The sequence below is a fragment of the Eschscholzia californica genome, unplaced genomic scaffold (genome assembly GCF_041429995.1).
Source record: "Eschscholzia californica isolate CP2 unplaced genomic scaffold, dmEscCali1.0.p SCAF_1, whole genome shotgun sequence".
Classification (NCBI taxonomy): Eukaryota; Viridiplantae; Streptophyta; class Magnoliopsida; order Ranunculales; family Papaveraceae; genus Eschscholzia; species Eschscholzia californica.
This window is the reverse complement of record NW_028238198.1, coordinates 26,577,443-26,591,775: the sequence shown is the minus strand read 5'-3', so window position 1 is coordinate 26,591,775 and position 14,333 is coordinate 26,577,443. Positions and strand designations below refer to the sequence as shown.

Here is a 14,333-nt window from a genome sequence, read left to right as displayed (position 1 = left end):
TTTATTACCAAGTAGGTTTCCAGTGAAAGTGTTAAGGCTCAATAGACTCTAACAAAATAGATTTGAGTGGGTTAAGGTCGATTAAAAGAGAATAATAAGTAAATTCTTAATTATCACGGTCTAGGGAGGAATGCTACCAAGTCAAACATTCCTCAGAGTTTTGAGTAACTCTTCCCCAAGGTCTATCATTTTGAGAAAGTTATTGAATGGTTACTTCTAATTTGCCTAAGTGAAAACTTTGGCCTTTATATCTGTCAAACATTTCAAATTTGACTTTCAAGACCATGATTTCGTTAGTCAATCTTAACAATAAGTTATTTCTTTTCTTTTTACCCTTTTGTTTTAAAATTATTTCTTTCATGTCTTTTCTCTACATACTCGCCAGAATTGGTCGCCAACAAGGGTCGTTGGCAACGACTGACTGACAACCTGCGACATATTTTTTTGAGCTCCCTCTTCTTCTTCCCACAACCACCATTCCATCCTCGCTATCTCTCTCAATCTCTTAGACGCCTAGTTTGAGATTTTTCATTGGAGCTCCAATCGGGGTTTCTTTACATAAACCCTAAATTGCAGTTTTCTCGATAGAGTTTTATCTTCCTGAAACTCCGACATGGTTTCTGGGAAGAAACTCAAATTTGGGTTTGTTACAGAGAGAGAGAGAGAGAGAGGGAGAGAGGGAGAGAGAGGGAGAGAGAGAGAGAGAGAGAGAGAGAGAGAGAGAGAGAGAGAGAGAGAGAGAGAGAGAGAGAGAGAGAGAGAGAGAGAGAGAGAGAGAGTGTGAGAGAGAGAGAGAAGAGGACGATGTGGGTGGTGGTGAGAGGAATAAGAAGAGATAAATTGGAAAAATTGTTGAAAGTCGTTCGCAGTAGCCGACGAGTTACAACGACCAATTTAGAGAGAGAAATGACGCGAGAGATAATTTTGAAACAATTAGTTAGAAAAGAAAGACATTTTTGCTGTTGGATTTTACTAATAATCATGCTTTTGAGGGCTAAATCAAAATACTAGACAAATATGGTATCCAAAGTTTACTCTTGGTCACACATTGGGGGTCAAATTGAGATTAACCTTGTTAAATTGCTGTTTGATTTCGTAACACTTTTAGCAAGCCACTTGTGACACTATGGTTGGTCGTAAGTTTTCTTCAAGAAAAAATGACATAAAATACAAAATAAGTAAAATAAATATTTAATATATTATTTTTAATTTTGTTAAATTACTAGGAGCGCCCTCTTTCTCTCTCTAAAATTTTGCTCATTTCTCTCTCTCTCATCCATCTTAGCACTTGGGATCGGCGGTGACGGTGCGTTGTTTCTCTCTCTCTCTGTTTATTTCTTAAAAAAAAGTAAAAAAACAAAAAATTAATCTTTCTGAATTTTCTCATCTGGTATTTATAATCTTATAACATCTCTATCCCTCTCGAAGAAAACTACATTTCATCTTCTCTCTCTCTCTTTTCCATTCTTAACATCTCTAGGGTTTCTTCTTCTTCTTCTTCCTTTTGTTCCTTTCTACAAACTCTTTCAAGGAACTTACCAAGGTATGTCATCATTCATTTTGCCCTAGATTTAAAACAGAAATGAAATTTGATATGTTAATATATGTTTCTTATAATTCAATTCCATCTTTGAATCTTTGATTTGATCAAACCAAATATACTCATGAAAGTTATAATCTTGTTGAAGAAATTGGGGTTATGCTAATTTTAAAATGTAATGATCTTACCTAATCAAGTAGATAGGGTTGGTAACTGTTTTGGAATTGGAAATTTAGGATTATTATTTGTTGATTGAAAGTTTTCCTTTGTATTTGTAGGTTATATTGTTGAAATTAAGATTGTTATTTGGTTTTGTGGGTGGTAGGAATGGTTAATTCTGTATTATGTTTTGAGTTCCCTTTTGTAATCACCGACGGATGTACGTGGTCGGGGAAGTAGTGATTGAGTTTGTTAGAGTGAGAAAATGACGGATTTTGGACCTCTGCAACAGAAGCAGGAAAATAATGATCCTCATTCTGAGTTCCAGAGGGGACTGGATCACTTGGTGCGAGGTAATTTGAATGATTGTATGTCATTGGGAACTTGTAGTTCTACTCGTGATCAAGATGATGAAGACGAGGATGGTGATCCACTTGTTAGACGTAGGAGAAGGTCGGATCTTGAAGGGGATGACTTGGCTGAATCTTCAGCTGCTCGTAGACGCCATTCACGGATATTGAGTAGGTGGGCGGCACGTCAAGCTGAGGAGATGATCACAACACTTGAGAGAAGGAACCGTGAAACAGAGCTTATGGCTCTTGCTGGTTTACACACGGTTTCCATGCTGGATTCTTCTTTCTTGAGAGAGTCACAATCTCCAACTTCAAGAAGACAAGGTGCTATTGAGAGGCCAAATACCCAAGCATCCTCTTTATTGCAAATGTGGCGGGAGTTGGAGGATGAACACGTTTTGAATCATGCGAGAGTTAGGGTCAGGGAGCAGTTGAGGCAGCAGAGGAGTATTGAGTCTACTACTAACCTTTCAAGCACTAATATGTCTGAAAGTCGGGGAAGTGGTGAGGATGTGAGTGAGAGTGAGAATGAGTATGGGACATGGTCCCAAAGTCAAATGGAGACACATAATGACCATGGGGATAACCAGACTTCTAGCCGAGAGCAATCTCCTGATCTTGGTGATGTAGAGAGGGAGAGAGTGCGGCAGATTGTTAGGGGGTGGATGGATAGTGGAGTAAATGATCAAACATCTAATGTTTCACAAAGGACTAGTCCTAGAGCTGAATGGCTTGGTGAAAGCGAACGTGGGAGGGTCAGACTTGTGAGGGAGTGGGTCCAAATGACAAGTCAACATAGAGGCACACATGGTGGAAGGAGAGAAGAGCAAAATGTGGTTGTCAGTGCTCAGACGAACCCTGTTCGAGATGAGTCAGTTGCAGATCACGGTGAAGGTCAACCTGAGCAAATCCGCAGGGACGTGCTTAGATTACGTGGTAGGCAAGCTGTTCTTGACTTGCTTGTGAGATTTGAGAGAGAAAGGCAGAGGGAACTGCAAGTTCTTTTGGAGCATCGAGCTGTTTCAGATTTTGCTCAGCGGAACCGTATTCAGGTTTGTTCTTTTGCTTATATACTCGTTAGTTCATATCGCTTTCCCAACTATTATAAATTACACATTTAAATCTGTCACACAAACTACCTTCGAGGACTACCGGACGGTTTGAGGCACTCTTTCCGCTGTGCCTTTGGGGTGTTAAAATGTTCCTTAATGTTTATCATTTTGATATAGATAATACTTTAGTTCAGAGTTGTGGTGTCTTTAAAAGAAAAACAAAACAATATCCAATAAATTTGGTGATTTCAATTTTGTTTTTCAAAAATGAGTTGGGGGCTACTGGAAACCTTAAAAACTTGCTGATGAGTTCAGCTTGATGGGGCAATTGGGTCGATCTGGTAATTTATACTAGAAAAAATGGTCTGACTTCTAATTGAGTTGGCTTTTTTTGGTTATTCAAACTAGGAATTTTTCCTTCATATTTAGTCAAAACTCAAAAGTACAGAGGAAGCATGGTAATACATCTCATTATTTAGCAAAAGAGATAGATGGCGCAAGTTATGCAAATTATTGGATATAGATGCACTCAACCGCGTTAATACACTATAGGCCTCTTAGCTTGGTATTGTACTTCACATTGAAATGCGAATCAGAGATAATGACTTACCTATAGAACTGGATATAAGCAATTTCGTGTTCCACCGGGTTGTCCTATTGAATTTACTTCTGTTAACAAGTTCTAATTCTTGTATCTGTGTGACTAGTAGATTCTATTTTGTAGTCGTAAAAAAGGATCCAAATAAATGATTGTTGATTACTCGATCACAGCTTACTGTTTATGCTAGTGATATTGTAAAAAAAAAAGTATTTAGTGAGTACTGTTTAAGAAGCAACTCTAACTGAAACTCTCTACAAACTTTAACTTCTATTTTGCTCTTGTTAATTGCATTTATATAATGCTTATGTGGTTTCAATTGCCAATGGCACTCTGAATTCTAATGCATTATGGATATGGTTTGACAATATTAGTTGTTTTTGTTTTCCAGTCATTACTCAGAGGTAGGTTTTTACGAAATGAAAGGACTACTGAAGATGAGAGAGCTCCTTCCTTGGCGGTGAGAGAACTGGGTCAGTTAAGACAACGGCATACTGTGTCTGGTTTAAGGTATGAATTTCTATATTCTTCGATTCTATATTCACTTTAAGCTGAAGGTTTTACAACATTGTGTACTTTGACGACCATTCTGACACCCCTTTTATCAGTGAAATTCTTAGCTAATGCTGATATTCTTACTTGATATTGTGCTTTTCTATTTATTTATTTCATCTGTATAAACATACTGCATTTTAGTTTTCTTATGATTTTCCATCTAGATTAGAAAATATTGTCCGCAGTCAAGTAAGAACCATGGTGTCTCTTCACTAGTCTAATGACAAATCTTTCTTCAATCAGGGAGGGTTTTCGATCTAGACTTGAAAATATAGTTCGCGGCCAAGTAGGCAACCATTCTGATACCCCTTCTAACAATACCACCAGTGTGTCTAGAGATGAGCAAATCCAAACAAACAATACACACGAGGTCCCAAATGAAAACCATGAACAACCTCAACCTAGCGTTCAGGAGAATCATGTTCATTTGTTGTTTGAGAACACAAGAGATTTGGAAAGTAGCAGACTTGTTGCAAGTAATACTGGGCAAGAACGTAGCACTCAAGAAGGGAATTGGCAGGAACAAGTTCCAGAAGTTCAGGTTCATGAATGGCAAGAGAGGAGTAATGAAGAAGAAATGGGTGGAAACTCGCAGGAGAATACGACTTCAGTCTGGCCCCAAGCAGCTCCAGGCAATGATGGTGGAGAAGACAATCATATTCAAGAAGCACCTGTGTGGCATGACAATGGGGCACAGGAAGCTATGAGTAGGTGGCCTGATGGGCCTTCAAATCCAACAAGAACTCGACGTCCTGTCCATATCAGAAGAAGCACTAGATTCCATCCACCCGATGATGATAACGTGTACAGCATGGAACTCAGAGAACTTCTTAGCAGGTTAGTAGTGGTCTTGTTCTCCCCAAACATTTTTCCTACTTTATCATTTCATTTGTTGAGCTGTTTATTCATCTGCCGTTTTGTCCTAAAAATAATATTCCTGTTAAACGGGATTATGTTCTTTACAGAAGAAGTGTTTCAAATCTGCTACATAGTGGATTCCGCGAGAGTCTAGATCAATTGATACAGTCCTATGTGGAAAGGCAAGGTCATGCACCCATTGACTGGGATTTGCACAGAACCTTGCCGACTCCTCCAGAGCAAGAACAGGGACAGCAAAGAGATGATCAACCTGGTGACCAGGTAGACACTGGTGCTAGGCCTCCACTTGTGCTGCCACCTCCTCCAGTTCCCCCACCACAGCCACTATGGCACCACGATCTTCATCATGCTAATTGGGCTGCCCGACAAAGCATTCATCGTTCAGAATTGGTGGGTGGTCTAAATTAAGTAAAATTTGTATCTAATTTCATCAGTAATATCAGTTACTTGATCTTAAACAAACATTAGCTGAAGAAATACTAAAGATCGGCCATTATTCTGTTGCTACTACATATCTGTAACATTTGGTTAATTGATCGTGAACATTTGATTCAGGAATGGGATGTCATTAATGATTTAAGAGCCGACATGGCTAGGCTTCAACAGGGGATGAATCACATGCAGAGAATGTTGGAATCCTGCATGGATATGCAACTGGAGTTGCAGCGTTCAGTAAGACAGGAAGTATCTGCTGCATTGAATCGAGCTGCTGGTGGACCAGGTATTCTACTACCATCTCTGAAACAGGCTGACTTACTAAATTGATTTCCGATCTTAGTTTTATGAGGTTAAGTCATTATATTATTTTACCTTTCTAAACTTGTGGGATCAGTTCGAACTCTATGTAATTCTTGTCTGGTTGTTTCAGTAAAGGTGATTTCTGATTTTTTTTTTTTTGTATGTTGCAGGAGTGGGTGAATCATCAGAAGATGGTTCTAAATGGGGTCATGTGAAAAAAGGAACTTGTTGTGTTTGTTGTGATAGTCAAATTGATTCTCTATTGTACAGGTATGTCCAATTAATAGTTTTGCATTTCCATCACAACCCTCTATGACATTATTTGTTTGGTATTGATCTCTCTTTCTCTGTTACAGATGTGGGCATATGTGTACTTGTTCAAAATGTGCAACCGAGTTGGTTCGAGGAGGAGGCAAGTGTCCGTTGTGTCGTGCGCCGATCATCGAGGTGATCCGAGCTTATTCTATACTGTAAAAATAACAAAGGATTAAAAGAAAATTAAGAAGAAAAAAAGGGCGAAAAGAAGAAACGAAGGAAAAAAGATGGGAAGAAAGATGAAATGGTTGGAGAATCTATTTTGCAGTTCTTTAATTCTTGCTTTCCGTGATGGGGTTAAGCAAGATTCTGATCTACAGAAGATTGTTTGGGTAGTTCATGCCATTGTTGTTCTGATTATTTTTATGGAATATGGTCAAATTGTAACAATTAATATAACAAAATGGCACCTTCTATTCGTTATTCTTGTTCAAATAAAATTTTGAGATTTTGTCCTTACTAGAGTACATTGTTCTTGCCATTTTTCACCCAATTCAATACCTTGATATCCTCGGCAAATTGAGGAAAGAATGAAAGAAAAGAGGTTTTACTTTCAACTTCAAAACTACCAAAAGAGAAAAATCGAAACGAAAGATGAGATTGCAGCCAGTCAAGTAGTTGGGATCGGCTAAGCCTAAGCCCATTTCAAGCCGTTCCGACCACCCACAGCTTAAGGAGATAAACCCTTCAGTTGAAATGAGCGAGTAGCTTAAGGAGATAAACCCTTCGGTTGAAACGAGCGAGTGACTTGGGGATAAGGATCAGCCGATACCAAGCTGCCCAGGAGCTAAACCCTTCAGTTGAAACACGCGAGTAACTTTGGGAAATAGGCAGATCCCAAGTCGTTCCAACCTCCTACAGCTCAGGGAGTTGAACCCTTTGGCTGAAACATTTGACAGAAAGAAGATTCTAAATCTTGGGTACAAGATAATATTATTATTTGAAGTCATTCCTCTCACTAGAAGAGACCCATAGAATGCTTTGATCAGTTCTAGTGAGGGAACCAGAGAAGAGTACATTGACATTTAAACAACCATTCGAAAGTGGAAACTATTTTATTGATGTAATTACATAAGACAATGCAAGGTTTTTTATAAGGCCTAACAACCTTACTACGTATGGCCTTATTGTGCCTATTTTACCCGAATTTTATGTTTACAAGCAGCCTTTCTTTCGGGACAAGTAAATGTTCTATCTGTACTACCCTCAACTTTAATAGCAAGTTAAAATCATTTCAAGTTTTTGATTTATAAATGATCGTCAAATTCTTACTTACTAATCATATACTTCAAACTGAAACTTGGACAAGGAGGGGAAGTATTCGGAGTTCATGAGAACCATCTCTTTCCATTGTTGAGAGATTTGAGCTTCATAACAAGCTTCTCACGCTCAGCTTCTACTTCTGCAAATTTTAGGCTCATGTGGAAGTATCGTTCACGTAAGTCTTTTAACTCTGCCTCTAATGATGCTGTTTTCCTCACTGCTACACCTTCGGACATTGATCTCTTTGGAGCGTTGGCATGACCATTTTGGCTGTCGATCAACAACCTGCATGACAAATATGAAATCTTTCAGCACTTCAAGTGGATTTGTTGATGGAATGACTACTGTATCCATGAAGAAAATCAAATCAGAGAAACGAATTAGATTCAGACAAGTTAGACTTGGGCGAGTCAGATTCAAACAATTACATAAACAAAACCACCTTAGCTCTACCCACCAACTGCAAGCTAACAGATGTGATAAGATAATGTGGAAGGGGTACGATTTATGTTTCCACTTACTTCTTAAGCTGCGTTTTGTACATTTCATTTGTTTCTAATGCTTCGGCAAGTTCAGTTTCAAGCAACTGAAGCTTTGGAAGAATATCTGCCCCTCCTTGAGGCGTCCTGTTCTGATCGTTATGCCTGTTATCAACCTGTACCAATACCACAATAACCGATTGATGAGATAAATCACAATTAAATGATCCGTACAATCAAATACCTTCTTAAATAGACACAGTATTAAGAATCATATTCGTGATGTGTCTTAATCTTATTGAAGCAACTTAATATTTTGGTTTATCTTCAGGAGTTGCACTTTAAAGTTCAAATAGATCTGTTACCCCCACAAAGTGGTGGGTTTGGCCACAACTGGAGAAGAGTGGAAACCTATTTCAGAATCAAGTGATCTGTTTGTGAGTGTCATTCGCTGGAGTTCCTCGTCCCCAATTGAAGGGTAAGTCTGGTTCTTTAGCCCGAGTATTGTTGTCAAGGTTTATCTTTTCCCGACCTTGGTTGTATTGTATAAATAAATTATTTTCTATTAAGAAAATAGAAATAGAACAGCTTAAGACATACCACTGGGAGATTTTCATGAGGAGCATTGACTTCAATATTTGCCTCATCTTTCTGCAATTTCAGTTCCTCTTCTAGGGCTTGAGCTCTTTTGGAGCACTCCTCTTTTTCCTTCTCAAGGCATTGTACTGTTTGCTGCATTTCGCGGTTTTCTATCTTGATCATGTTTAGCTCATTTCTCAGCTTAGTATCCTGATCACATAATAAATCTTTTGCAGTTTGATCACCCTCCAACCTCAGAAGTTTCTCTTCTAAAGCGATCTTACTACTTTTACAATCTTCCAGTTCGGATACAGAGTTCTGCAAACTAGATATCTTTTCAATATACAAATCTCTCTCTGCCTTCAATTTGTCAACATCTTCGGAAAATGACTGCAATAAAGCTTCCACTTTAGTCTTTTCAAAGTTCATCTCATATAGAGAGCTCTTTACAAATGATACTTCGTCTTGAAGGTGTCGTACCTCTCTTTGCAGGTTCTCAACTTCGACCTCCTTCTCCAGAACTAATTTCTCCCTATTTTCGTTGTTTTCATGAGCAAGAGCGTCTAGTTCTGAGTTGAAGAAATTTTCTTTTGAAGCAATATCTTCCTGTACCGAGCAAAATGCTGCCTCTAACATTTCAACCTTTTTGCAGCAGTCGGAAAAACCTCTACGAGAATCCTTCAATTCAGCCTCCAAGTGCATACATTTTTCTTCGAGTTCCGACAAATGAAGCTCTAATTTACCCTTACCACTTTCAAGTTCTGAAACATTCTTTTCAAGCATCTTATTAGCAGAAACATGGGAATCCAAACTGCTATTTAGAACCATCATATCATCTCTTACTTTATCCAAACATTTAGAAGTAATACTACTTTCCCTTGATAAAATTTCCAGGTTCTCCTCCAACTGAATTTTTTCTCTTTCAAGATTAGAAATCTGAGCTTCTAACTCAATTTGGAAATGTCTTAGAGCCTCATTCTCGTGTTCCTTCGCCAAAAGATCATTTCGAATGTCCTCGATCTGCGGTTTATTGATTTCTTCTGCTGGAAGATAAAGATCAGTATCCCTCAAGCTAAACTCTTCTCGCTTCTTAACTTCATTACGTTGAAGTTCAACTTGGCATTCCCTAATCTTTGCTTCTAATAATTTATTCAGATCAGCTGCTTTGTTTAAGATATCTTCAGCCAGCTCCGTTTGAGTAATCAAATCTGCCGAATTTGGATTACAATCAAAGTTATTTTCCGATTCCGTATCTGTATTATCGGAGACAGACCATGGGTTCTTCACTTGAGCTAAAGCCAGTTCAAGCTGTTTATATAGTTCTCGAGAAAATTCACGCATTTCTCTGGAGCTGTGCAATTCAAGCGTCTCAAGCCGCTCTTTCTCTTTTGCTTCTCTTTCTTCACACTGTTGCAATTGTTGTTTCAGTTTAGTAATTTCAAGAACTTGAGCCTCCGATTCGGACTGACTGTTGTGGAGTAAGTCATCAAGATGACAAGCTCTATCCTGGAAAGACTGCAACTGAGTCTCTAGAGTAGTACACTTATTCTGAAGATCTATCAATTCGGAGCTTAAGTCATCACAATGACTTTCTTTTCTCTTTATTTCTTCTTCTAGTTGATATATTTGTGAATTAAGTAACTGAACTTCAGATTCGGGGGTACTGGGAGCTGTTCCTGTCTGAAGCTCATTATATGAAGAACTAAAAGAAATTCCTCCTTCCTGGAGACCCTTTTTCGATTCTTTGAGTTTAAGTAAGAGCTCCAGGTTCTCATCTGTTAGCTCGTTGCAGTCCTTCTCTAGTTCTTCAACTTTTTCCTTCAATTTTTCAACCTCCTTCGTCAGATCAGTATTACTTCCATTGGCGGAACCCATTTCATGTGAACTTTGAGCATTTAGCAAAAGCTTTGCTTCCAGCTTGGTAATATCTTCATCTTTCTTGGATAGCCTTGATGCCCATTCGGCCTCAATATCCAAGACGCTTTTCTTCCTAAGCTTTTCTTCAAGCTCGAATTCCTTGTTTTTGTCTTCTATGGTTTCTTCCAGTATCTTCACAGTATCTTGTAATTCTTTATGTGATTCCTGCAATTCTTGTAGCTGTTGTTCCAAGATTGACCTGTCACTCGCTCCCAGAATTCTGGTATCTTCATTTTCCTCATCACTAGATTTTGTTTTGACGTCTGATAGATTACTCAATTCCAATTTTTGCTTCTCTATGGTCTCTTCGAGCTCCTGAAGAATCGAAACAAGCTCAAGGTTTGATTCTTGAGTTTTCTGCAGCTGCAGTGTCAAAACAGCATTTGATTCTTTCTGAAACTTCACATCTGCTTCTAATTCCTTCTGAATGTGACTTGCATCTTCTAGTTGAAAGTTTGAATTGTCCATAGACCTTTCTTTCATCTTCGATTCCTCGAGCAATATTGCCAGTTGTTCAATCTCCCTTTTCAAGCCATCGCGTTCAATCTTCACAGCAGAAAGCTCCAAATCCAGATTTGCATGGTTTCTTGACTGGTCAGCAAGTTCCTTCCTCAATATCTCCATATCAGCCATTACCTTCCGAGCATTTCCTTCCCACATCTTAGCTTCCGCACGAAGATCCTCAATTGTATCTTCGGCAGCTTCAAGAAGGTCTTTAGCTGAAGCATCACCCCTCAGTGGAGACATGTTAGGATTGCTCCTGGATCCAGTGAATTTTGAATTTAAAGGACTTGAGCGAGCAATATCCACAACACTATTGCCATAAATTCCAATCCTTGGGGAGTCAAATGATTCTTGTGCTCCAATCACATTTTCCAAATTTAAGTTGTTTCTGGGAGAAAAGTTTATCCTGTCCATAGAACCTTCGGCTGAATCAAAGCTATTACGTGACCCCGATGCTGAAAAACTCGTGTTCTGCACGAATACGAGCCCGTTGGTTAGTGGACAACGCTAAGATAAAGCATAAATAACATTCTACGTCTAAAATAATAGGTTTTATGCGTTAGTTACAGGTAGCTTACCCTACTCCCAGGCTCCCCTGGTTGAAAAGTGTTTGCTAAATAGTTACTTGAGGAAGAGCCAATGCTCCTTGTATAAGTACTATCAGACGTATCTGACTTCTTGTCCATTTCGTCATACTCTTCGTTCGTATTTTCTAAATGGGAAGTTTTTTGTTGTAATTTTTCGTTCCTGAAATTGTAAACCCACCTTGTTACAATAACTTCTGAAAATGTAGGAGACATACTTGATACTCCCATATTGAAATTACAAACCTGATATTTGTCGTTGGCGTTAGGCACTGAAGTTTGAACTGTAAACAAGAAAGATAAGAAACAATCTTGTCATTGATTGAATGATAATATAGATTTACAAGTTTAATACAACTAATACATGTTTAGGCTTCGGTGAATGTACAGAAGAATATATGGTTAGGCATCTGAAATTGTCGGATTTAACTCATATTGGAGCAAAGACTACATAAATTATCGTTATTAGAAGTGATACTATAATGCCACTCGTTATTATTACATAACAAGAAACCGAAGAACAGACTTAGAGAATATATATGACTGACTTGTATAGTCGTTCCATAGTTGCATTTCTTCAATGGCACTGAAATAGGAACAGAAGCCTTGGAACTTGCGTAATTTGCTAGGTTGATAATTGTTTCTCCTAGAATACCAGATCTGGAGGATCCCTAGAGTATAACAAGTTACATAGAAACCGATCAGTTCAATAATTCAGTCTAAATGTTTAAATAACGATCAAACTAGTAAATCACTCAACGAAAGTGCGATACCATCGAAACGACAAGCTTTCGGAGACTTTCTTGAAGTTCTTTTGAAGCATCATCTTGAGCGACCCAAATAGACTCCGATAAAGTCTCTGTCCATTGACATTTTCCATTCCTGGCTAATGCTTTACTTGACTTAGCAACTGTTTTACCAGTTTCCACCGACACCATAGACACAACAAGCTTCTCCCATCCTTTCGGAATCTGTTATACAAAATCAAAAATATTTATTCAAGAGATATAAATATTTTATCAATGCAAAAATATCAAGTAGAGAACAATGTTGAGTGGGGCACTGGTTAAGGTCCAAAATTAGAAACTTTTCAAGTACTCTTATACTCATCATGCCCCTAAGATGCAAGAATCTAGTGATTTGAACCCCGAACATGGTCCGATTAACTCTCGTGTATCCCGAGGGGAATAAGTCCTGAATGTAAAGCCTAATCGTGTAAAACATATATGTTGAAATTCATAGTCGTGCGGGTTGGATTTGGCCAGTTACTGAATTTAAAGCAACTAACATTGAATTGCTGCTACACAATTTTTGGTTGTACAAATAACCTTTCATTTCGGGTTAACTTCTTCGTAACGCAGTGGTTTCATATCATAGAGCGATATCCTCGTATCCTCCGCGCCGGAAATTCTAACCCTACTCTGATGTGAAGAGACATATACGTTACTACCCAACCATAACAGATTTAACTTTATTAGGGTTCCCTGACTAGGAAATCTACACTAATGCTTTGATAAAAGTCCCCCCAAATCACCCAATTAGACATTCTAAAATCCATTTCATCAAATTTAACATGGAGATTTTTTTATCATTATTACTTTACTATTTCCTTGAACAATAATCATTCTAGCAGGAAAAGTACACTTAAATCATCAAGTAACAGAATAGCATTATAAAGTCTAGAGAGAGAAGACGTGAAGAAAATCTGCGGAAATGGAACCACAATGTTCTTACAAATGGTAAGAGATCGGAGAAATCAAATAAAAAAGAAAGAAAAGTGATTGGGATTGAGATTACCTGAAGAGCATTGAAGTGAGAGAACTTGAAATCAATTCTTTCTCCTGACTTCTCAGACTTGTTATTTCTATGCAATCTGAACATCTTTTCTCTTCTTGCTTTACTTCAATGTCACCACCACCACCATCACCATATCCCAGTTAGAGAGAGAGAGAGAGAGAGAAAGACGGAAAGAAGAGAAAAGAGGGTTTTAGAGAGAGAAAGAAAGAGAGAGAGAGAGAACGTTAAGTTGGCATAGTAAAGAGAGTTTGATGAGAACAAGGAAAAGATGCAACAATTACAAGCCGTTTTGTCCGGGGATGTCAAAATTCAATAATGGCTTTAATTGCTTATTACTTTAGACTATGACTAATTGACTATGATACAACCAAGCCTACTACAAATACCATCTGATACAACCAGCCTACAATTCATGCAGTTTTTACACCCATGGGTGGTGAGACGGAATGTTGTGCTCTTCTTAAGAGGTTAAGCGTCTTTCACTAGCGAGACCTTTTAAAACCGCGAGACTTGAAAGTGGCAAAGCGGACAACGTCACTAGCAGCCCAGAAGGCTGACCCAAATCATCCTATAACATTTACGTTGTTTTTTTTCTTCTAATTGTCTGGGTTTGACTAGTCTGAATTTAGATCGTCTAAATAAATTCACAACTATCCATAATCAATTACTTAGGCGGGGCAGAGATTAACTATCAAATAAAGACAAATATTTTGAAATCTTATTCGAATCAATTCAGATTCCGAGCTAAATTCAATTCAATTTGAATCTGGCTAAGAAAAACAACAGGGTTTGGGCTATAAATTCATCTCACAACCACGAAATGGGCGAGATCCTGACTTCGAATTTGTTTTTTGAAATAACGTGTTTGCCCCTGCACATTTTCTACACGAGTCACAGAAAAATAAATGACGTGTTAGAAAATAATGTATTACGTACAAACTTTTGAATAGTATGGTAGTTAATAATGTGTTATGAAAATACAAGATTTCTAGACTAATTGTCTATTTCGAGGGACAAACTG

At 38.2% G+C, this 14,333-nt stretch overlaps 2 protein-coding genes across 6 annotated transcripts; one reads left to right on the top strand and one right to left on the bottom strand.

Moving 5' to 3' along the window:
• Positions 1-1,193: 1,193 nt before the first annotated feature.
• LOC147565570 (uncharacterized) lies at positions 1,194-6,648 on the top strand. 4 transcript variants are annotated; one of them, XM_086652067.1, is made up of 8 exons: positions 1,194-1,306; positions 1,866-3,104; positions 4,094-4,212; positions 4,501-5,094; positions 5,223-5,526; positions 5,692-5,857; positions 6,045-6,144; positions 6,231-6,648. In XM_086652067.1, the coding sequence occupies exons 2-8, from the start codon at positions 1,965-1,967 to the stop codon at positions 6,346-6,348; spliced, it is 2,541 nt and encodes an 846-aa protein (XP_086508193.1). In that variant the 5' UTR covers positions 1,194-1,306; positions 1,866-1,964; the 3' UTR covers positions 6,349-6,648. The 4 variants fall into 4 exon arrangements, with proteins under 4 accessions (XP_086508193.1, XP_086508191.1, XP_086508192.1 ...); XM_086652065.1 differs by having other exon boundaries at positions 1,194-1,543; XM_086652066.1 differs by having other exon boundaries at positions 1,199-1,306; positions 1,819-3,104.
• LOC147565569 (uncharacterized) lies at positions 6,586-13,643 on the bottom strand. Of its 2 annotated transcripts, XR_015230236.1 has the most exons (9): positions 13,313-13,641; positions 12,289-12,486; positions 12,064-12,186; positions 11,762-11,799; positions 11,510-11,678; positions 8,532-11,402; positions 7,974-8,107; positions 7,466-7,737; positions 6,586-7,072 (listed from the first exon to the last, which is right to left on the bottom strand). XR_015230236.1 is itself a non-coding variant. In XM_086652063.1 (8 exons), the coding sequence occupies exons 1-8, from the start codon at positions 13,394-13,396 to the stop codon at positions 7,518-7,520; spliced, it is 3,837 nt and encodes a 1,278-aa protein (XP_086508189.1). In that variant the 5' UTR covers positions 13,397-13,643; the 3' UTR covers positions 7,214-7,517. The 2 variants fall into 2 exon arrangements, 1 of the variants encoding a protein (XP_086508189.1); XM_086652063.1 differs by lacking the exon at positions 6,586-7,072 and having other exon boundaries at positions 7,214-7,737; positions 13,313-13,643.
• Between the last annotated feature and the right edge of the window lie 690 nt (positions 13,644-14,333).